Below are 23,698 nucleotides of genomic sequence, written 5' to 3' on the forward strand. Positions count from 1 at the left end.
CTATCTGTTCTCCAAGACAAGTACTACACAAGATAATGTCCTGTAATTGCAGGGAGGTAAGAACTGAAGGTACCTTTCTTTCTGCTACTGGAAAGTGAGAGCTATGCCAGGGTAAAAACAAATCCATTTTTAGCTGTGAAGCTACGCAGCCACACATGCTGACCAAGGCAGTATGCTGAAGCGGTTCCAAACTCTCTACCGCTATGAGCTCTAAGGGCTGACAAGACAACTAAGATCAAAGTAAGACTCAAACCTAAGTGATGCTCCTCAACAAATCTCAGTGTAGGCACTTTGTAGATTAACAGCATTTTTTCAGTCTTCAAAGCCAAAGTAAGAAAGCGCAGGATTGTCTTATTCTGGAATAAACGATGTCTGTACCTGTAGCGACCCCATGACTGAAAACAAGCTCTGGAGGGTATGGTGGGAGCAGGACCGCGGTCTTCCCCTCTTGACTAACTCCTGCACAAAACCCAGCACGGTGGAGAGCACAGTGCACTTCCCCTGTAATCTGTAAAGCCTTCGGTTCATCCTTCTGGGTACAAGTAATTAACGCTTTTGAAAATTACTACTGCTGGGAGCCTAGAGGTGATTTCAAGGTACATTCCTTCTTTCTCTCCCTGGCAAAGGCTACAGCAGGGAAATGCAATTCATTTCCCGAGGGAGCTCTAACCAAGAATTAGTCTGCAAAACATCTCAAGTGGTAAGGAATTCAGCCACTGTTGTTAGGACAGGAAGGCTTAAGAAAAATTGGTCTCTGTTTGAAAAGCCTTTCCGGAAACAAAATTAAATGAAAGAAATTAAGTAGAAAGAAATATGTCATCGTAAGCAGCACGCTTGACAACTATTACATTCAGAATGAGAAGAGGGCTGAGCACAGGGCCACTGGGTGGGCGCTGAAGTATTTTTATTTACATATAATCTTAGCTTTGAGGACTTGCCAGGACAGAAGCTTTCAACGTATTTTGCTAACTAAAAATGACAAATTATTTCAATTTGATACTGATCTAAGCAGGTATTTTGTCACAAGACTAAAGGTGACCTGCAAAAGCTTTTTAGCATGTTTTTTATTCTACCTCTGAGTAAAGCATAGATAAGGTCTGAAAGGTTTATTGGTCATGACATTTAGGCAAAAAAAAAAAAACAACAAATGCTTCTCCTGCCTTTTTTTTTTTCCTGGGGAACCACCTTGATGTTTCAGAGGTTGTTTATTATGCACTCCTGTGCCTTAATTAAAAGGGCAGGAGTATTTGTCCCAGATTATCCACAAGCTAGATGCACAAATACCAGACCCAAACATCAGAAGCAAACTACAATTTTCCAGCTGTCAAGGTGCAAGTTTGAAAAGGCACTTCTATGCTCAAGGTATAATGCAACCACTCACATATTTTTGGTAAAGACCCTTGGTAATATGGAAATATTTAAGGGCAGGACTCAGATCTGTAACGAGCATTATACTTCCAGATGCAAGCACGCTGTGAGCCAGTCCAATTGCACTATACAATTAAATCGTCTGCAAATTATGATTCTTCTTTGGAAGTAAAAAATAAAAATAAAAAAATACAGAGAACAACATCTGAATCTTCAATCTGAATCCCTCCTCACACACTGAAGAATCTAATTCACAGAGTTTTGAAATAAGACAAATACCAATAATATTTTCTACCACACAGAGGAAATTTAAAAAAAAACAAAAGTTTTTTTTTTGTTTTTGTTTTTCTTCTACTGTGTTGACAAACTTTCCTTATTCAAAAGAAAATGATAAAAGATGTGGGCACGCCACAAGTGGCATTTTAAGAGAAGTTGTCCCTCTGGAAAGGGATAACAAAGGAAGCTGCAAATAAAAGATGAAAGTGAATCAGACCACCTGACCAAACTGGAAAATTTCTAGCATGCACTTCTTCATAATTTGTTCATATAAAATAAAATGACAAAAAGACTAGCAGTCCTCGTGAGGAGGAAGAAACGGTGGAATACACAGCACAGTCCTCAAAAGCAAGGACTGCATCTGAGCAGGAGATAGCAGCATAGCGCTCTTCCTGTCTCATCTATTAGTAGCAAGGCTAAGGTTCCTGGAAAAGAGAATAAATATTCCTCAAAAGAAAGATGTCCTTGGTATCAGAATGAAGCTAAAATAATATTTTTCTTCCTCCCTCCTGGCAAAGTGACCAACAGCAGCCACAAGGCAATAAAAAGCCTTTCAGACTCTTTCATTTTCATGATGATTAGAGCCGTCTTTTCTAAGAAAAGATTTCCAACATTCTTGTTGAATTTCCTAGTCTCCCTTGAGATTAAGGCAAAAATGAAAGCAAGGGGCATAGCCTTAAATGACTATCCTTGAACAGATGTCTTAAGAAACACTGAAAAAAGCCACCCAAAACATATACACTGTAGTACAGTGAAGCTCGCACAGAAGCGGAAGCAAGGAAACAATCTGATGAGTTAGACAAACTGGCAGCCACCCAAGCAGCAGCGTGTGGGGACAGCTCTCCTCTGTAGGGATTTGGGAACTGCCTATCCCCCTGGCTCCTGTCCAGCTGGGCAGCCAGAGACACGGGGTAAGTGAGGGAAAGGGTCTGGAAAGAACAAAGATTTAAGAGCTGCTTTGCTTCTGTCTCCTCTCCCCAGAGGAATACTGCTGATTGGGATTTTTGCTGTTGCACTCCTGGAGTGTTTTCTTCCCCCTGTCTGCTCCTCGAGGTAATCTCCTCTGTATCCCACACGTGGGATGTAAACTTGCAGGAGCTGAGACCTCCTCAGGGTTCCACATCCACACCTGGCTCTTCTCCACTGGCCAGCGATGCGTTCACCAAACCCAACACTTCCTTGAATCCCTGACTTCCCAGTGGCAGGATGAAGCATATACTCTGTCATTCTGGGAAGCCAGGGGGTGTGATTAAAGGCTCACACAGTTCCATGGAAGTCCAAGCTTCATGTTCAGGATTATTTTGTGGCAAAGACAACACCCAGAACAGCAGTATTGCTGTACTGGTCAACAAATACCTCAAAAACATCAAAAAATCTAACAGTACAAATCCTTCCTGCAGGCAGCAGCACCAAACGTGCAATTTTGAAGCCCTAAGTGCTGCCAAGTTGCACCTGCACTAGTTTCAGGGCGAAGAAGAGTCAGAAACATCTGCATTATTGTTCAAAAATTTAAAGAATCAGATGACAGAAACCATAAATATGGTTTAAACAAGATCACCAAAAAGGCTATTACAAGAACGATTACAAAAACTGAAAAGAAAAAAAAAAGCTTTCTTGCCTAGTGCAAAGGGTCTGAACTGAAAGCGGCTCATGAAAACGAGAGAACCAAGATGGAGCAGTGCGTGGGCAAAAGCATCACTGAAGTGACTAGCACTGACTTATCAGCCACACTGTGAAACAGATTATCCCCATATTTTTCCTGGGTCAGTCTTTCTGAATTGCAACTGTCTTACTGGCATGGGACACCTAGACAGTGTGTTTTTCATATGTCAGGAGGAAGCTAAGGCTTTCATTTAGTCTAAACTCATGTTCTGCCGGCGTGAAGTTTTCTGTAAGAAAACTAAATTCTAAAAAAAAAAAAAATCACTCGTAAGGAAAAGTAGTCCACAAGCTCTACAGCTTTCACAAGCCCAACCCTGTTAGAGGCACGGGGTTTGAGTTACTTACCTGAAGGGAATGATAAGACGGGATGGAAGGAAGAGTCCAGCTCTTGCACATAATCCAGTATTCTAGATTCTGTTCTGTACTCACTGGTGATCAACGCTGAGGCTGGCACCATGCATGGTAACTGAGTTTTGTACGGACAGGAGGCATCTCTAGATGGCGAAGTCTGCATGGATGCACAGAAAGAAAGGTTAACTTCTCCTTTACTCACTTCTCTCAAACTGGACCAGAAGAAAAGAAAAAACTTAGAGTGACTCCTTGATGTGTGAATGGAAAAAATATTCCTACAAACTTAGTCTAAACATGACTAACCCCACTTCTTATGAACTACGGTGCACAATACAAAGAATATAAAAATACCCTTTAATTAGGACCAGGAAACAGTTGTCAGGGTTTCCAGAGCAAAACGTAGCTGTTTCCAATCATTATTCTGATATGTCCTGTGACCAACCACCACCGCTTACAATGCCATTCCAGCACAATAGGCACAACATGGATGCACAAACAATACTAACACTGAACTACGCATAGGGGTCTCCTCAATTTATCCCTTCAGTATGATTCTTAGTAACTACATCTCTGGACAGCTTGTACATTTTAATGCAAGATACAACATTAAATATTTTGTGCATGCAGCATATTTACACAAAGCAAGAGGGCAAAGCCCTTGTCTTGTTATAACTTAAATGTCAGATAAGCAACAGAAACAAAAGATACAGAACAATAAATGCAGGAGAGGGATGCACTAACAATTCATTAATAGGTAGTAAGAGGAGTTACTACTAGGAGGAGAGCTGAGAAAGATCAATTTAGCTGCTTCTTTGTAAGGCTTGTTAGAGCACAGTGAGTTAAATGATGGGTTGCACAGAACTGGTGGGTGCAAAGTAGCAAGACAGTAAGGCAAAACGCAGGGTGAAAATGGGCAGAAATAAGTAGGAGGTGCACGCAATATGCTAAGCTCTCAAAGACAGAATGAAAGAGTTGAACAAGGTACTACTAAGCAATAAGCAACTCAAGTCCATGCTTCAGAATATGCTACAAAACCACTACAGGGAAATAGTGCTGCTGATGCCACTTTCAGCCTTTCTGGATACTAGTGGTAGTAACCCCAAAGGTACTGACATTAAGGGCTTCCATTGCTATGCAGAAAATGAGGTTTTTGTTACTTTGCCAAATGCTGCAGAATCCTAAAATGGGGACAACTGAGGTACTTCGAGGTTCTCAGCCTAACACCATGCAAACAGCCACATCTATCATCTCCTGGAAAAGGATTTCAACTTAATAAACTGTAAGAATGGATTTAACAGTGGCTGTCTTGATTTTCTTATGACTTTTTATGGAATAAGAGGAAAACATCTAGCAGCTGCATCAGAGGAAAGACAATCAAACAAACATCACTTGTATTTCTAAGTACTTCTGCTTAAAGAAATCTCTTTAGCTGCCTCCTTCTGCCTGGGGTACTCCAGGCTGTATTCTAGAAGCATCACTCATCTGTTAGCGATGCAGTGCTCGTATCCACCACAGAAACAATCCCTCCCCTTGCTGAGATCAGTACTTCTGTCAGGTGGCATCAGGTTTTGCAACCCATGCTAAGCCTGAAAATATCCCATGAAAAATTCCCCTTTCTATTTCTTCCTTTCCCCATCGACAAACTGCAGGATCTCTTAAAATCATGTAAGCTGCCTGTTAGGATGTTGGAGCAGAGGAGACCCCTTGGTAGTGAGGGCTGTTTGTTTTATTTCCCAGTTTTCACAAACGAAAACTTTAACATTCCCTGAGCCACCGTGATCTCCATACACACGTTTACACAGAAGCACTTTTGGCTTACTTTGGAAACAATTCTTCTCCAGCCCAGGACTCCTTCAAAACACTGTCTGTCATTTCCCGTGGCAGACATATGGCATGCTTCTTCTGTTAAACTTTAAATATCCACGAAGTGCTGGCATAGAAGCCAATATACAGCAAGCAGTAAGTGCTAAAGCAAACTTAATGTCTCCCATTATATGGACCGTTAAGCTAAAGCCTGAAGAGCTTTTGCCTTCAATGCAATTTCAAAATTTTGCTTTTCAAAATTGCACAAAAAGCTGTTTCCAGAGATATTTTTCAGAAATGAACCAGTTTCCTGAATGTCCACTAAATTGCTACTGCACTCCCTCTGCCTCGTTTTTTTCAGAAATGAATCCACAGTACAGTAAATAATTTTTTTAAAAATAAATCCCCAAATGGTAATCAGTAAAATTACCTAGAAAAGACATAGATAAGACCAACATATGCTGACAGCCAGTCCCTTAGTCCTGACTTGCTTTAATGCACTTCATTTGCGAACACGTTTACAATACAGCTTAAAGCTAAGCCTGCTGAAAAACATGCATGAAATGGTCAAATAACCTCCACAGTCTATTTTGAAATAGTAATGAAATCAAATTGCCAACATTGGCAAGCGCCCAATTCTTTTCCTCATCTTGTCTGTGGTTGGAGTTTCCAATGCTTATGCCTGAGTTTGTGCATTATTTCCTTCAATGCTCTGGCATCAACACCTAAATAATTCCATCTTTCATTAAGGCAGTCCATAATTCAAAAGAAAATAAGGACTTATATAGTAACGAGCAATTTTAGTTAAACCCTCTGAAGTTACTAGAAAAAAGCTTAAAAAAAAAAAAGGCCTGGCAGTGTCTGTGTTCCCAGTTACTAGATCTGGTTTAAATTTCTAATGCAGTAGTTTTCCACTGGAAAACGCTGAATTAGTGAAATCACGATGTTCGTCAGGAATGTTGATTTAATCAACTCTTGATTAAACAATTTGTGAAGCCCTTCATTCTGGAATGGAAGCATGCTGCTCAAAGAAAGCACTTCAACCTTAATGAAATAAAACTGAAGAACTCGTTATTGAAGAACAAAACTCTCCCCCCTTCCAATTCAGCATCAGAGTCTACAGCTTGACTTTTACAGCCGTTAGTTACTGATTTTGCAATACATCAAAAAAAGAAACCCCAAACCAACCAACCAAAAACACACCCCACCAACCACCAAAAACAACTGAACAAAACAACCCCACTAACACAGACACTCAGCCACAGCAAAGACAAGTGGTTTCATGAAAACCGAGGCACTGAGCTCTCAGAAGACAGGTGTCTACAAGCCTGGCTACAATGCCAACCTTCCCTTCAGAAGGCAAGAAAGATATTACTCAACCCGTATCATTTTTCTCCTGATATACAATACCTTACGCATCTACTGAAACATTTTTCTTCAGCACTGCAATACAAAACCTCATGCTTCCTGAGTGTAAGTAGATATGAAGAATAGCATTACATTTCGTTAATTCTATTATGGAAAAGAAAATATGCTGTACTTATGAGGAAATTAGAAGTGTGTGACCTTTAAATCCTAAGCTAAAATAGTAGCTCTGTTTTAAACTTCCTAAGGAGTGGTATCACCAACAGAATCTAATTTTCCAGAATATTATGAATTTTAATCTTCTTGGACTTTTTTTTTCTTAGTACTGTCTTACTGGGTCACAGACAATGCAGTGAGCAATTAATTTTGATATTCAAAACAATTTTTGCACTTGCTTGTGATAAATTGATGCATTAGCCAAAGCACGATGGGGTCATGCCATTATTCTAGAAAGATCAGAAAGCCTAGCAGCGCCAGCCAACCATCATCCTGCCGTGAGAAAAAAGTTTGTGAAGTGTGCCACAACTGAAAAGAAAAATGTTTTGTGCTCCCAGTTGAGACTTCTGAATACTCGCCTCATGGTTTCAGCTACTGATTACTGAAACTCAGGCACGTTTCCAAAAATGGTATAAGTGTAACAGTACAAGAGAGCCCCAGTTCAATTACACCAATGTGTATGAATCCACTAAGTTAATTAAGTCAGCTTGAATACACTCTGCTGAATACCTGTCACGTCTGCTTCTGATTACTCTTATAAGCCTGAAAATGTATTTATTCTCCCCACACACACACAACTTTACAGCAATACCAAAGAGGAGCTACCTCCATAAATATTAAAGGCTGTTCTTCAGTAAAAGAGCAGCCAACTGCATTGCAGAGGCTTACCTGTGGGACAGGAGAGAACCACCATATGGACAGCTGATGCCCCCTCTCTGAACAAACACACTACTCACTTTTAATCCTCTAGCAGTGCTACGTGTAGCTCAAACCAACAGAGCACCGTGTTACCCACTTGCTTCTGTGCTTTAGCACCCACCTTAGAGGCCAGTCCACTTCTCCATGGCCTCCCTCTTCCATACACAACGAACTGCTCTGAGCAGAGGTATGTCCCACTGGCAGAACATGCACTTAAATGACATTTCTTATTTCACATGCTAACCCTCTGGGGCTCCCTAGAGAGAGCTTAACAAAAGAATACCTTTAGGAAACACACAACATGGGGATAGTGAAAGGTAACTCTGAAAGCCCCAAAGACTTCCTCCCTTACCAACATGTGGTGCGGGGGGAAGATGGGCGAAGCATCTCAGACAGCCCTACATGGGAAGGTGCCTAACAGATGGTGCCAGAGATGCACGATGCATTGCAGAGCCTCCCTGCCAGCTCCGGTTTCTATAGATGACCTTTCCCATGCACTTGCCTGCCATCTATACATAGGTGCAGCAGGTGCAGCAGAGCAAGCTGCCCTAGGATGTACAACAGTCAGTCTGCCTCTGGCCCCGCTGAAGCTGTCAGTAAGGCAGAGCCTGTGGCAGAGGTTAGTTTTTCCAGGGAGAGAACTGAAAGAAACTGACTTTCATAAAGCCTAGTGATAACTTACTCAGCATCCAGCCCGTCTCAAATTCAGATCTTTGGTCAGTGTCATAGAAGAACTGGTAGCTTGTACCTTTCTCACAGACCACCCACCTCTCACAAGTACAAATGTAGTTTGGTTTCCTTAATCCAGTTTTAAGCCAATAGGAGATGGATTTCCATCTGCTCTGTGGACATGTATGCTGTCTTCAACATTCTGAAACAAAACCCTTTTGTTGAAGAAGCAAATCAATTGAAAAAATTCAGTTAGTGATTAATCTTTGACCAATCACATAAATCCAAAGAAGGAAAGATATTTTAACCCATGTAGATATGTTTTGTAAAAATGCCATATAGACATTAAGAGTAGATGTAATCAGTAGAACACTCAAACATTTTAATAAGCTAAAGTTGCAACACTGTGAAAAGAACACTTCGAGTCTTTTGTTCTAGAAAAGTGAATTTACAGATTGACTGGCTTAACATAAACCTTACCAAGAGGGATTTAGTTCTACTCATATCACAGCATTACAAAGCAAAAGGTGTTCTCCCCTCCTTCCTCCCCAACAGATAAGTCTTATCATAGATTCAGAATAGTTGAATGCATAGAAATACCTTTTTTTTCCAGATGAGTTTTTTTTTCTCCTGATTTTACATATAGGAGAGTTTCTTTTTAAAGCTTCCAGAGTTAGAACAGTAACTTTATCAACTATTACTTTCACTTACAAACTTGGTAAACCAGAACCAATGGATTCTACCCTGAGACCAGAAGACATCCACAGAGGCACTCCACCACTTTCACTAGTGCCGGATGCATCCTCTTCTTGAAAACAGTTTGCAGGAGACTTGGCAAGACAGCACCACTCCTTGTACTCACAGCTTGAGAATCCAGCAGTGCCAGTGAGCTATGCAGAAGCGGGTGGTGGAGACAACACCTAGCGACACATCAAGGGGAATGACAACCAGTAGGCTTCTTTCAGTGCAACTATGGGGAAATGGCTGCTTCTCTGCCTGAGGGCAGAATTGCTGGCTGGCTACTGAATGGTATGTTAGATAGTTACTATCAGTGCCTTTTTTTTTTTTTTTTCATGATTTGCAGACTGAGTGAGCTAGAGAAACCATCAACTGATAACAGCCACAAAGAACTCACCTGTATCTCCTCAATCTCCTTAAAAGCAAATAAACCACAACATGGGACAATCTGGCAGGGGAAAAGGGATGGTATTCTAGGAAGCAGGTTGATAAAACTCTCATCCCCAGACAGGCGTACACCTGGCAGAAAAGAGGGTCCAGCTTCCACAGTATGTTTAGTACCCTGGGGAGCTGTCTGCCTGCACACATGCCCTGTCCCATATTCTCCCTTCCTGTGATTTTTGGTGCTTGCTACAGACCACTTGTAGATAGCACATGCTCAGCAATTAAGGAAAAGGCTCTGCATGCTAGTTATCATACAGATTATACATATATATAAAATACATATACTAACAAGACTTGGTCACAGATCCTTATGCATTTATCAAGTGACATCTACAAAAAGTATCACTAGCACTAAGTATGCACTGGGAAAGCAATGGGATGCAAAAATCATAGAACTGGTGTGAGAAGCAGATTAAAACATGAAACCCAAATACTTTTTTTCCCCCCCCTGATTTTGAGCCTTCTGAATAAGCACTCACTTTTTTATTTTTATTTTTTGAGACTAGCAGGAATATTTTTTTAAGCCACTAAATGAAAGCAGATATTCTTATGCTCTCACTGAACTCCGGATTGAGACTGAAGAGAAAAACATAGCAATACTCAACCGCAAGAGATGGCAACATTATACCAATTGTTTGCTCATGGTATCTAAAATGCAAGCTTTTGCACCTCAGCTCCTGACTTTCAAGGTGTTGGCACCTCTGCAAATTCAAATTGCAGTTTTCCCCACATGTGCCTCAGTCCACACAATCATGCCTTCCTCCAGCAGGTGGAGATACAGAATACAATGAGAATTTTCTGATTAAAAAAAAACAAAACAAACACCATGCTCCAGAACCCCACAAAAACTTGAGAGGACCAAATTTGATAGTAGGCAGATCTCACCCCTCTTTGGCCTATTACCTTTAGGCATCTCTGTATAATGTTTTAACTACCTAGCCCCAGTGACACCTCTTGGTGAAGCAACACTTAACCAAAAGAGGTGAAACTAACGTAACATCCTAGCTAGTGACACGAAAAACTAACAAAATGACCTGGGCAAAACAAATTCCTTGTTACAACAAAAAAACAACAGCAAAACACAAACCCTGCAACAAGGCACACAGATGAAATACATTCTAGTAAACACCAGGACATGTGAGCTAAGCAAAGACCTCGCTGAGACTACCAGAGAGTAGTAGTAACACTTGTTGGCCGCTATTAAATAAATTTTATAGAGCTTTTGAAATCTCAAAGATAAATTCAGTTCCTCCAAGTTTAGGCAAAAAATAGCCAGAGATACTCCAGGTCCCTGCTGCAGGAAAAGTATTTGTGGGAGCACCCAGACATTGGAGAATCCGCAGTGGGTGCGGGTGGAAATGTTATAAATATAAAGTTATAAATGCCACAACACCAGGAAAAGATTCAATTGCAGCTCAGTGCTTCAAATGAAGCCATCTCAGGACTCCAGCCCCCGTCCAGGAGCACATGTCCCTCCTACTAGAGCATGCCTGCAGCTGCTCCATAGTTTTACCCCGCATGCAAGTTCTTAACACTCATTGAAAACTCAGGCTGAAGAAATCATCACTACAATCACGTCCTCTACTCCAAAACAAACCGTAGTTCCAGGGTTCACTGTGCAAGGGGATTGTTCTGAGTGGCTTGTGCACTGACTCGCAACCCAGAGATGGCCTAAGTTCTTACTGAGATATTTAGATAATGAAAGAAGAGAGATGCAAAACAGATTCCACGGCCAAAAGATGACAAACAGATTGTCTGGGGTACTTACTCATTCTGAATTAGTGGACAAGCGAATCTGGACCCAAAGGATGTTTCAAGTTCCTGAGGATACTGGATGGTGACGGATAAGGCAAACACCCCGCATCCTGTTTTATTTATCCCACTGCAGCCTAGCTATATTGTTCATCTGGCAGGTCTTCTGCACTTCCAGGGCAATTTCAAGGATTCATCTAGTTTTGCACTGCTTCTTGCATGAGTTCTTTGCTTTCTTGTAGACAGTATAACCATTACCTAAAATACTGGAGTAGGGCAAGGTATACTCTTCTTCAGAAGAGAAATATATCAAAGCAGAGGACAATGCAGGGCATCTCTCAGCAAGCACTGGGAGGCTACTAGGTCACTGAAGACTCAAACTTTTGACAGCATTGCAAATGTATGCAGCATGGCAGTAGATAGAGAAAAAATGTGGCTCTCTTCCAAGTGACCTTATGAACTGGCAGATGGGATAGCAGCTCACAGTTTCATACTTTCCTTTTCCTAACATGGATGTTGGGGGTTGCACAGGGAAAACAAGCTTCCCAAAAGAATTTGAAAAGATGCGAAGGACAACGCTCTGAATGCCATTCAATAAACAAAAGGGCATATAGTCGGTCATCTGCCCTCCTGAAAAAACAAATTCCTCAAAGCTATGCCAGCATTTCTTCCATCCTACACACGGGAAGTCTGCATTTGCTGTGATTCCTCTAGTAGTCCTCATTTGCTCAGATTGCATTGTCCATCAGCACCGCCAGGCACTCGCTGGCTGTGTGAACCAGAAGCTGGCAGAGGAGCTGCAGCATTCAGAAGATCCAATCTTCTCCTTCAGACTTTGGCAAGCTGCTCTCTGTTAACTCCATCACTGCTGCAGGGAGGTAGCAGCAAGTCTACTCTAGCTGCAGCTTGCTTTCAGGCCAATGTCCTTAAAGAAAGGGGGATCCTCACAAACCATGGTACCACGGGCTATAAAAATATTTAAAACTCAAAGAAATGAGGGGTAACCACCTGCCAGAGGCAGCACAGTAACATTACATTAAAAATCCAACTGTTTTCCATGTTGCTAAGGAGTAACTAATTTTTCTATGAAAGGCCAGAGGAAATTTGCTGGATTACTAATTGGAAAATAAATGCATTTTCTAAGAAAAATAGGTATCAGTCCCAGAGGCCACTCCACATTTTGCATCCTTACCCTTAGACATCTGCCTAATCTACAGCTCAGCCTGGGCTGATATCCAGTGTTCTTCCATTTCAAGCTGAGCAATCTCATCAACAGCTGGGTGACCAAGCGTAGCGAGTGCACGAGTCAGACAGTGCCAGTGCCTGTTAGAATCAAACTTCTTGAATGAAACTGTACACTGTTGATGGCTCTTAACTCTTAAGACTTGATAAGCATTCAGGTTTGATTGTCAGAACATGCTGAAATTGTCTACTTCAATTTTATCACTTACTTCCCCAGAAGGATCTCTGTTTTTAACCAACACTGTATGCGCCTCTGTTAAATCTTTACCTCAGTTTTGAAAACTTTAATTGAGTTTGGCACTTGCATCAAGTCTGAAGCTGACAGCTTGATTGCTGCCACCACCTCTTATTTTCTCCAGGAACATGAGCAGAATCCCTCTGTAGCACACAACACAGCTCTCCATGCAGCCCCTTGGTTAACTCCCCAGGTAGAAACCACAGCATAACCACAGATTTCTGTGCTGAGAGCTGCGGTAAGCATTAACTCATCATCACAACACATATAGTCAACCATCTATTGCTAAGGCTAGCAATGATTTTACAAACCCTTCCAAGCAAGTACCTGATTGTAAAATAGAAGATACATTTGATCTGCAGTCTTGGTGCACACGTTTCCAGCAGCTATCAATGGCATCCAAGATATGTGGCCTTCAAACACCCTGAAGATGCTGAGATTCAGAGTCAATAAAGAGATCACTAGGCAAGAGATGCAAATGAACAGATCTCTCCCCTTCACCCATGAGATCCATTACTAAAACTCAACAATGATAAGACTGTGTTTTAGGTATTTGGAAAGCAGCCTAGAGATTCCAAACCAATTTGATTTGGGATCACATCACTGCAGAAGAAATATAAAAACACTTCATATGCCTTAAAATTCCAGGAATTTAGACTGGAATTCCTTTAACATGGAGGACATTTTTGCTTCCATTTCACTAATGCTAAAGGCTCCTCTGTGGGAAGAATGGGAATGCTTTTTTTTTTTTTTTAGAGGGAGAGTGGGAGTGGTCATTTTTAAAAGGAAGGCAGCAAGAGATTATGTTCATCGAGCTCTGGGAGGCCTCTCTGACACAGCATTCCCTGCACAGGTCTTTACCACACCATCTTTGGCCATCTCTGTGCTTTCAGTACAGAGACATGAGGTGGCTTAGACCACAGAAACCCAGCACTAGAAATGTAAAGAGCATGGAGCAGACGCACAGTTACCCAGCTCCAATATTTGAAGCCTTAACTGATAACATAAAACACGCCTGCTGATTGCAGTCTAGGTAAACTACTGAGCACCCAAAGCAGCTCAGCTCTCCAGCTGGTTGAAGATAAAGACATAAACTCTGCTTTGTGCTCCCACTGCTGGTCTGCAGAAATGAAGTTTCTATTCACAAGCTTCTACTGCTATTTTCTGGACTGTAGTTGCTCTAGACCAGCTTTTAAAAGACAGAGACACATAAGTGGCAATTGTAGAAACTTCTGCCTGCATGCCTAGGTGTGTATTTGAGATTTTTGAACCTGCAGGATGCAGGCTTCCAAAAGAGCTTGCTATTTAGAAGCTGCATCTGGAACGGAAACCCAGCATGTTTAAGGAGAAGGGAAGGTCCTGGAGTCTCCTGCTGAGGAGCAACAAGAAGCACTGGTCAGGCCTCAGCCTGGGATCGAGGCCTCTAAGCTCTTTATCAGGACATGGACTGGACTGAATGGGAAACAAGCCCAGGTCAGCAACAGTCTCCTTGGCTAATGCAAGAGGAGATGCCTAAGTGACTAGGAACTATGGCTCCCAAACTGTAACCCCCACTGTCAACCCTCCAGGCAGACTGCCAAGTCTTTATGCCCCACGGCCAGGAAGCTGGGAAGTCAAGCTAATAAGAAACCAGACAGCTTTTCGAAAAAAATTCTTGCTTTCTGCTCGTCTTTAGCTAAAACTAGGACACTTACTGCAATTTTGTAGAGCGTGCTGAATCAGCACACTCACACAGAACATCCTTGCGGGGAAAATTTCTCCCCCCAGACCATTGGTACACTTTGTATTTTCTAGATAGTTAACAGGAGACATGGAGATTTCTGTCACTGTAATGCTGTTTCTAAAAGGCAAAGTAATCAAGAAATTAAAATCACTTGGGACTAACACTGCTCTAAAGAATGAGTTCATACTGTCTCTGCTCCCAAATTAGCTACTATTGCTTTAAGTGCCACAGCTACATTCATTATACATTCCTAACAGCAATATGCTATTAATATCAGCTGTGAACAGATATGCCTTGTCTTGCACTACAGTTTTTTTTCCCATTTTAAAGTATTAATATCTTTGTAATGCAGAAAATTTTAGGAGTTTTAAAGCACTCATAAAAAGTCATGAAAGAGGCGATGTAGCTAATCAAGAACAGTAAAAACGGAAACGAGATTAAGATATTGCAATTTAATTTCCTAGAAAATAATGTGCCACCAGCTGTGTAAACTTTCTTGTAGTTAAACCAAATACTCTGAAAACAAGCAGGCAGCTGATTTACACCATAGCATGTTTCCTCAGCAGTCAAGCCTACCAAAGAAGCTCTTGAGCTGTCCTTAGACTGTACAAAGACTTTACAGATAGCCATGCAACAAATTGGTTTAAAAAGCAGGATTCTGCAAGATCTTTAATTTTTATGTTTGACTCATTAACTCTGAGCTCCTGCTGACACAGCCAGTACTCCCACCACACACACTATATGCTCCCCAAACGTAACAAATAACCAACACAGCATGCACTATGCTTCTGACATACCAGACAGACACACACTGACTCTAGCAGCCGGATTCTTTGGTTTTGTCTCCTGGAGAGAGAGGCAAGGGCCTACCTGCTGATTCCAGTAACAGGCACCGCGCATTCTGTAGAGTTTTCTCTTCTGGAAACTGTGTAGTGGCCTCGTTCGGGCAGATGTGCTGACATTGGTTACAGAGAGAGATCTTAGTCTTGTCCTGTCTCTTCTTCTTTTCTTGATGTGCTGATGATCAAGCAACCAGCTGCTCGAAGAGGATACTTCTCTGTTGTCTGAAGCTCTGCAATTTCATAATTAATAAGGGAGGAAAACCATAAAGTTAAATACGCTCCATGTACACAGGTCAAGATTTCAAGCTCTGATTAGCATTAGCCATCTAATTTTAAGACATACTGAAGTGTTTTAGTTTACTGTTTCAGGAAACCATGTACGTGCTTTGTTTGCTCTTTGATTAATTCTGTGTTACGTTACAAAAGGAAGTTTATCATTCTTGCTCACTTTTCTGGTCGCAGAAGCCAATGTTGAAATAAAGTTAAAATTTTGAGCATGTAACAGTTCTTGGGTTTTCCAAATCAAGAACTCCCTCCGACACTTCTAATACCTATGAACGTTAAATTACAATTAATAATTCCCTATAAACTTACATTCCACTCAAAGCAACAGTCATGCTAACATAAAGAAGACCTAGAGTCCTGCCAGAATACTTTCAGCTTGTGTAGTTTTGCTCAAGGACTGAAGCTTTACTAATGTCTTACAAACCAGAGTCCATTCCTGTAGGGGCTGCAACTCACTGTGAAACTTTCGTATCAGAATCAGGAATTCTGCACGTTTAGTTTGTCCAACACAAGGCCATTAAACCTCACTTTCAGGGAAATGATGGGAACTGCCTTGCTTGGGAAAGGTATTTGACACTTCCTTTAAGAATTATTACAGTGAAGCCACTAAGAACAATCAAATTGCATTAGCCTGTTTATCTATTCACTCATTATCACCAAACAGTACCTACCTCATACATAACCTCAAAGAGATAAGATGACAGCAGCAAATCTGGCTGGAGAAAAGAGTAATAACTGCTGGAGTGGCATGCGGGACTGAGCGAGGGCTATTACAACCATATGGTATTTTTTTATTTTCACTTTTATTACATACAGAATGTATATAATAATATTTATTATACAGAACACGAGCAAAAAAGCCATGTGCCAGCACAGGGCCAAGAACAGTAACAACTGCCTTCGTTTAACACACCTGGATCACTCTCACCTAACTGCAGCCTGCCTGCTCATCCGAACAAGGTAGGCTACAAGGTGAGAATTCAAAATACCCTCCATTTGGGTAGGAATGATTCAATGGGAAGAATGCGCTTCTCTTTTATACGTGTCCCAATTTTATTTTGTTGCTGTAGCAACACCTGCCTGCAAAGAAAACGACTTACTGCGAAAAACACTCAAGCGTGCATTTGTTTTTTATGATACTGAAGACCTGGACTACAACTCTGAACTACCCGAGAAGTGCAAGTACACAGGATATTTCAGCCTTGGTTCCTAACAGGTCATCTATCTGCACCAAGCATTGTTTTCTCTGAACCAATGATTATTTTCTCTCAGGAACTTCATCTGGCAAGATACAGATTCATTAAAAAACTTAATACAATCTGAAAATGAATTTATTATGAGGCCATTTATCAATCTTTTTTGACAAGTAACTATCTGCTAACAGAACATTTTATTAAACAGAAGCACTTGCTATGAAAGCTTGATTAAACACTGTCCCACGTTGTACTAGTGTGGTAATAATGCTTGATTGGCTTGAATTTGAACCAGCCTTTTAATATATCAAAACCATCCCAACAAGCAACACACACTCAATGAAAAAAATGTGCTAATCAAAAGAAGAAGGGTATAATTTATTTAGAGGGACATGTTAAGTGCCAAGAAACAGCCCAAAATACTGAGGCATGACATTCTCAATGCTAATGCTGAACTTCTAAGGCTTGAGAAAGAAATTAAATATTTAAAGTCCACGCAAAAGTTTCCTTAAAATACTTTCTCAGAATTCTCAAAACCCGATTTCTCTCTCATTACTTCCCTTCATGTCAGACAGTGTCAAGACCAATTTCTGGACTTACACTACCTCCCTGTTACGTACAAGACAACTTGGACAAGAATATTAGCACAAAAAGCTCCAAAATCTCGCTCCTCAATTTCTGCAATCCCTGCCTTTGTTCTGGTGGTCTGCCTAGGTCTTTGATAATCTCTCTGCAATACTTCCAGCTGCTCTATTTACCCTCCTGTGCCTTCCAGGAATGTTCAGCTCCATTTTCAGAGTAAGCAGAATTGTCAGTTCTGTAGCTTGCAGCTCCAATACACAGCAGTATGGTTTTCCTGCCCCTGGTGCAAATAGGCTTCCCAGTCAAGGCTGAAGTTATCCCTTTATTTAGATCTTAATTGAGGATGGTTTTCAAAACAAGATTCTACAGAAGAACAGAGGCAAACTATCCCCACATGTAAAATTCACGAGTTTGCTGAAGCACTCCTTTCAAAGCTTGCAGGTTGGCTTTTCTGGCGCTAGCGTAGGTGAAGAGCAAGACCTTACAGACACACATACGCACCAGAAGCCACAGAACAGACTATCTGTTCTCAACTAAAGAATTTTTTCTCTCCTCTCTCCTGCTAAGAAAGTGGTTTTCACTAGCTTAAGGAACTGCTGCTACAAACATTTAACTTCATACAATGCTCCTGGCTGATACTGGGATCCAGATTCAACTGACTGAAGAAAAGCTACATGGAAAAAGGAAGCCACTAATGGAATTAGACCTTGACAAATGGCAGTTCAAGGTTACCCGCGTTTAATCAACCAGAAGGTGCATGCATGCATCACCAATTCCAGGGGGAACAGCCCAAGTAACCAACCATACTGCAAACCCACGATTACCAACCTCAAAGCACCTCACATGCTGACCTACATTAAACATGGCCAATCATATCTTTCAAATCAGGAGCCTACAACTAATTTCAACAATTTACCTAAGTAAAAATAGGTATCATCCCTTCTATTTTGTCTTTCGAATCACCCTACTTTTCAATTGACTTTGATTTTTACTTTCTCAAGTACATAACTCAGTCACAATGCTCTGGGAAGAGTGAGGGGAGAAGCCGCCAATAAATTAACTCCAGTAGGTAACTCCCTGAATTAATTGCACACTAAACAACAACAACAAAATACAATGAAAACCTGAAATATACTCAAAACCACAAGTAGGAGTCAGTGAAATTTCCCTGCAGGATTCTTATGGTAACCACTACCCTGTGCTTAATTACCATCTTTAATGAACTGCTTTTTTTTTTTTTTTTTTAAACAGATTTCAAAACACTTCACAAGAAGTGAAAAATTAAACTAATTTAACTGATTTTCCAAGATGATAAATAGAAAGGTCACACGCCTCTCAGTTCAGAGCTACAGCACTGAGAAAATCTTCTAAGTCTTCCCATTCTTCTTTGGGCTGTTAGAGATCATCATTAAAACAAAAAAAAATAGCCTTAGAGCGAGCACTCCCTGAGCTGCTCAAACCAGTGTGATGCTCATAATGCCAAAAGAGGACTGATTTTGGAGAGTTCCTTATAAACGTCTGATGGCAAGTAAAATGCAGTAAAGTGACTTGAAGTTACACCATTAGCCCCCCTCGTCATGAAGTCAACTTCATACACATCTAAAAACACTTTTAAAAGCAGGAACCCTTCCTCATCTGTTCCATGAGGAAATCACTGATTCAAGACATGGGTTTCCAAGAGCATAAATTCCTCTCTTCTTCCATATCCCCAACTCTAATAGCAACTCTGTTTCAGGGCTACTTCTACTCCAAAGCTCAGCAGAACCTTCTGATTTTTCCCAGCGTTATTTGTAAACAACTGACACGTCAGGAATACGAATGCTATGTGATGGGACCCCTTCATCCTTAAATTTAGGGCACAGTCCTCGATCGCTTTGGTAACAGACGGTGGTTAAAGAAGCTGCCCATCCAAGCTGCTCATTATAATCTCCTCGGTGGAAGCTCAAGCTTCTGCAGCAAAGCCGCAGAAACAGACGGTGTAGCCAGCCCCACGCAGAGCTGGGAGCCAGGGAATTAGGTTCTGCTGCAGACACTGCCAGGAAGGCCCCAGCTCTGATAGGGAACACCTTCTTCACCCACTTCATTTTAATCAAGACCTGTGAATAACTCAGCAGCTCCTCCATCCCCCCAAATCACATTACCAGTATCTCAAGAGAAATACCTAGGTATTTTGTAAGACAGGACTGTAGATAATTATCTTAGTATCGTTTTGAGAATAATACCGATTAGTACCTCTAGCTTATTAGAAAATTCATGAATAATGAATGGTATTATTACAACGTACGGATAGTACTGAGAAACATTTGTCTACAGTATTAATTTCAAGCTGCTACATACATGGAAAGTAAATCCATCCAGAACAAAAGACCACAAACTAAAAAAAATATTCTCTCAAATTCCTGAAAAAGCAGCTGACAAAGATAAATTTGGCCTCAAAATGAAGAAGAGCAAACTAATGAAACTGTCACAAATAAACAGACCCTGACCCGCAGTGCCACAGCTGGCATTGCTTGTGATTTCTACTAACCTAGTGAAGTCTAGTTTGTCAGTTTTCAAGTAATTCAAGTTGAATTCATGCTGACTGAATATATTAAGACTAAAATAATCAAAAGTAGCATGATATTTACTGTATCCTTTCACTACTACACAGACACATTCTCCAACCCAGTACTTAAGTGCAATTACAGTGACGGCATTATTTTATGATGCCTTTAAGAACCAAACAGAAACTTACTACACTCAACTTTACAAGCAAGACTTTGTCTCTCCTGAAATTTACATAAAGCAGTTCTCTTTTCCTAATTTGTTACCATAAGGATTATATGTTCCATTTACCTCACTTTACCAGTTGGTCTCAACCAAAACACTACCACGCTGTCACCTACCTGAAGGAGATGCCGTTGACCAGCTGCCTGTGCCTACAAGCTTTGGATGAGAGAGAAGAAGAGGCTGGAGACAGGTTGAGTGGAGCAATTAGGCTACTGATGATTTCACTCAGTTGCGCACTCTGGAAAATAAAAAATGGAAGGCAGTCAGACCCTTATCCATACTCAACAGCACAAAGGTCCTGGGCTTTTGTTGTTTTCCTGCTTAGGGTCCCAGTCTCATACATCATGGAACAAACATATTTAGTTTCTTCTTGTTGAATAATCAAGAGGGTTTTTTTTTTTTTTCTTTCACAATTATCATATTCAGCTACACAAAACAGAACAAAAACAAACAAACAAACAAGAAAACCAATTCTGAACTCCCAGCCACGGACATTGAATACATAATATACAAAATACATTAGTGATTTCAGTATTTTAGCCCAACATTTTTTGAAAGGTAGAAGAAACCAGAACACTTTACAGCTGACATTACAACAGCTGCAGCTCAGAGCTAAGTGGCTGTCCAGAAAGCATTTCAACAGGAAAAAAAAAAAAAAAGTCTGCTATTCATTGTACATTTTGTTCACCCAGAGTATTTCTTCTTGTTAAAAGAATACTCCTCATTGCTCACTGTAGTTAAAAAGAAATATACAAGAGTAACTACAGACAGAACGGCTAAAATCTTCTGATGTCCTCAAAACTAGCAACAAGTGCCCACCCCCCAGAATCCCAGACTTTTAATGTTGTCCCAAAACAAATGCAGGTTGTTTGTTAAAACTAAGAATTACTCCCTGTAAAGCAATGCAGCTGTGGACTGACTCCAGATAACATTTCACAATGTTTTTGTTTTAAATGTCAAACCTTAATGGTTATTCCCAACAGTAAACGTAGCCACAAGTTTACTTAGAGGAAACTGTCTGCTGCATACTAAACATAAATGAAATGTATCTAAAATGGAGTACGTTTTCTTAAACTTCTAAGATTTTTGTGGGTTTATCATTCAGGACTATGATTGCTTAAAACAAGAATTACTAAAGGTTACTCCATACGTTTGGCTTACGTTTTCAGGTGCCACCATTTATGTAGAAAGAGGCTGAAAAAATTATTTTCTGTTTTATTACAAGTCACGTCTTTTCTGTTAATGTTTAAGTGATGCAGTTGGGTAATCAGGTAGAAATTCCACGTCAGAATAAAATATTCAGGGATGGATATTAAAGCACAGAAATAGCAAGTCAATTATAAAGGGTCTGGACAAAGCAAACATGCTGTCAGTAAAATATTTAGCAGATTGATTTCAAAATCTCAACAGCATTCAATCCGTAAGGAGCAAAGACTACTGAATGTCAAAACACCGCAACAATGGCAGACGTCCAACTGCAAGGAAAAAATTACATGTTTTTAAAACGTTGCATAGCTTTGAAAGGAACTTGAAAACAGTATTAAAAAAGAGAGGCTGAGTCATTTTGTATTTTGTTTCATTTTTTTTGTTCACACGTAAAATTACTTATTTTTAACAAAGCAATGCTCTAACATAGGACTGAAGAATTATGTGGGAACATGTGCGGATATACTTCAGCCTACAGCATCGCTACTCTTGACGGTGAACAAGAAGAAACCCAGGGTCCAGGTTGATTTATAGAACCAATAGTCAAAAAAAATAAAATCAAAATCGAACCCCAAATCTTTGTGTGGTCAAAAAGGAAGAAATCTGGTGTAATGTGAGAGATGCATTAAAAGAACACCTTTACTTTCAAGTCATTGCAGTTTTTGGACCTCTGTTTGTAAATGCTTTGGTACCAGCAAACACAGTCCTAGTACCTCATTGTTAAGTGTCTAACTAAAAGAAAATTGTGTTTAATTCTCCAAATAATCACTTAAGAGGGGACATTCACCACATTCTAAAAATGCTCTTTCGTTTAACTTGTGCAATTGCCAGCACTGTGCATATAAATTTCCTGTTTCATCACTTCCACGCTCCTGTCTGTTGTGGTTAAGATCCATCAAACAGGGGAAGCATTTTAAGAACAGGAAAGTATGACTATCAAATAAGAAAAATTGGCACAGAGATTCAGGAACAGACATGGTATCTAAAGCTGCTTTTACCCCATTTAAACAACGTGCATATGACCAAGAATTTAGGGACAGCAGCAAGGTAATTAATGCACCATACTGCTTTTGTTAGGTTTGCTTTACGCTAACCCCATAAACTCATTCAGAAAACAAATTTCCTGTATCTCCTCCAGCAATGTGCTCCTACCATATTCCTTATGTACTTTCTAGCAAAAGAAAACCCTGCTGGAGTCTCTATCGTATTTCCTGGAATTAATCTTGGAAATGACTGTTTTGAACACCATGAACCAAAACTCTGCTCATGGCTCTGCCTGGGAAGTACCTTGAATTCCTCAGCTCCTAACCGGATTGCTCCTGCAACACTTGAAAAGCCAGCCCAACAATTATATCCAGCTGGGGCTTTCATAAAATGCAGCATACCTCCATCCTCAGCTGCACTCTTTCATCTCACACAAGTATTTCCTGAAATAACCTGTGGCAACTCTACACGAAACCTAACTACAGGGGAGAGGCAGGTTTGGGGATAGCTTTTAGAAGCGGTTATGTGGCCACTTTGATGGAGACAATGCAGTAACACAGACACGTCAGAAATAAAAGGTTAATTTGTAAACCTGTGTACAATGTATTATTTAAGCCCTTGAATCCAACAGCACCCACTCTCAGGAGTGCAAAATACCTTCCTTTTTGGATGGCATCGCCATGGAACCTGCCCTGCTTCTGAAGTAAATCATTTGGCTCCGTTGACCATTCAGTTCTTATTTTACTTTACCTGTTTTTCTATGTTTCGTAAAAGCAGGGTAGGACTGCTGGGTGACATTTCAAAGTCATGCTCCGGCAAAGAATCCTGTCTCTCAATGGCAGCTTGCGAATTCCCTGTGGCGTTTAATAAAGCTTCTTGGTCTGTCAATTGTATTTGCTTCTTCAAAATGTCTTTTGGAAATGGGAATTCTTCTAAGATCACCATCCCCTAGACAACAGCAATTGAACACAGTTGGTTGACAATGAATTAACCCTCCTAAATCATGTTTAAGGGGCAGCTGAACCTGGCAGATCCCCCTTAAATCCTCCCAGCAACTCTCTGGAGCACTTAGCCCAGATTTTAAATACACAAAATATAGAAATAGCAGGTATTTTTATTAATGAAAAGCTGCATCGCTCATGCTACTCCCTATAATAGGGATCACTACAGAGTTAAACCACTGCTTAAACATCTGTGCCAAAATTCAAATCAGAAATTCATACTTATTAGAGCAACTACACGATCATTTGCCTGCTGGTTTAGGAAGAGGTTTTTCTGTAAGAAACAGCCACCC

At 40.6% G+C, this 23,698-nt stretch overlaps 1 protein-coding gene across 28 annotated transcripts in view; it reads right to left on the bottom strand.

Annotated features, from left to right (window-relative positions):
* Positions 1 to 23,698, bottom strand: part of KANSL1L (KAT8 regulatory NSL complex subunit 1 like) — a 63,313-nt gene that overhangs the window by 15,680 nt on the left and 23,935 nt on the right. For 16 of the 28 annotated variants that reach the window (XR_005820923.1, XR_005820921.1, XR_005820919.1 and 13 more), the window contains exons 4-7: positions 23,155 to 23,352; positions 20,331 to 20,452; positions 15,414 to 15,615; positions 3,652 to 3,814 (exon numbers count right to left, since the gene is read on the bottom strand). Coding sequence is in view for 15 of the 28 variants with exons in the window: in XM_040561050.1 (XP_040416984.1) it covers positions 3,652 to 3,814; positions 15,414 to 15,615; positions 20,331 to 20,452; positions 23,155 to 23,352 (685 nt within the window). In the remaining 13 variants the exon portion in view is untranslated. The remainder of the gene's footprint in view (positions 1 to 3,651; positions 3,815 to 15,413; positions 15,616 to 20,330; positions 20,453 to 23,154; positions 23,353 to 23,698) is intronic. The other 12 variants (XR_005820926.1, XR_005820928.1, XR_005820924.1 and 9 more) reach the window with 1 other exon arrangement.

The sequence above is a fragment of the Cygnus olor genome, chromosome 6 (assembly GCF_009769625.2).
Source record: "Cygnus olor isolate bCygOlo1 chromosome 6, bCygOlo1.pri.v2, whole genome shotgun sequence".
Taxonomy (NCBI): domain Eukaryota; kingdom Metazoa; phylum Chordata; class Aves; order Anseriformes; family Anatidae; genus Cygnus; species Cygnus olor.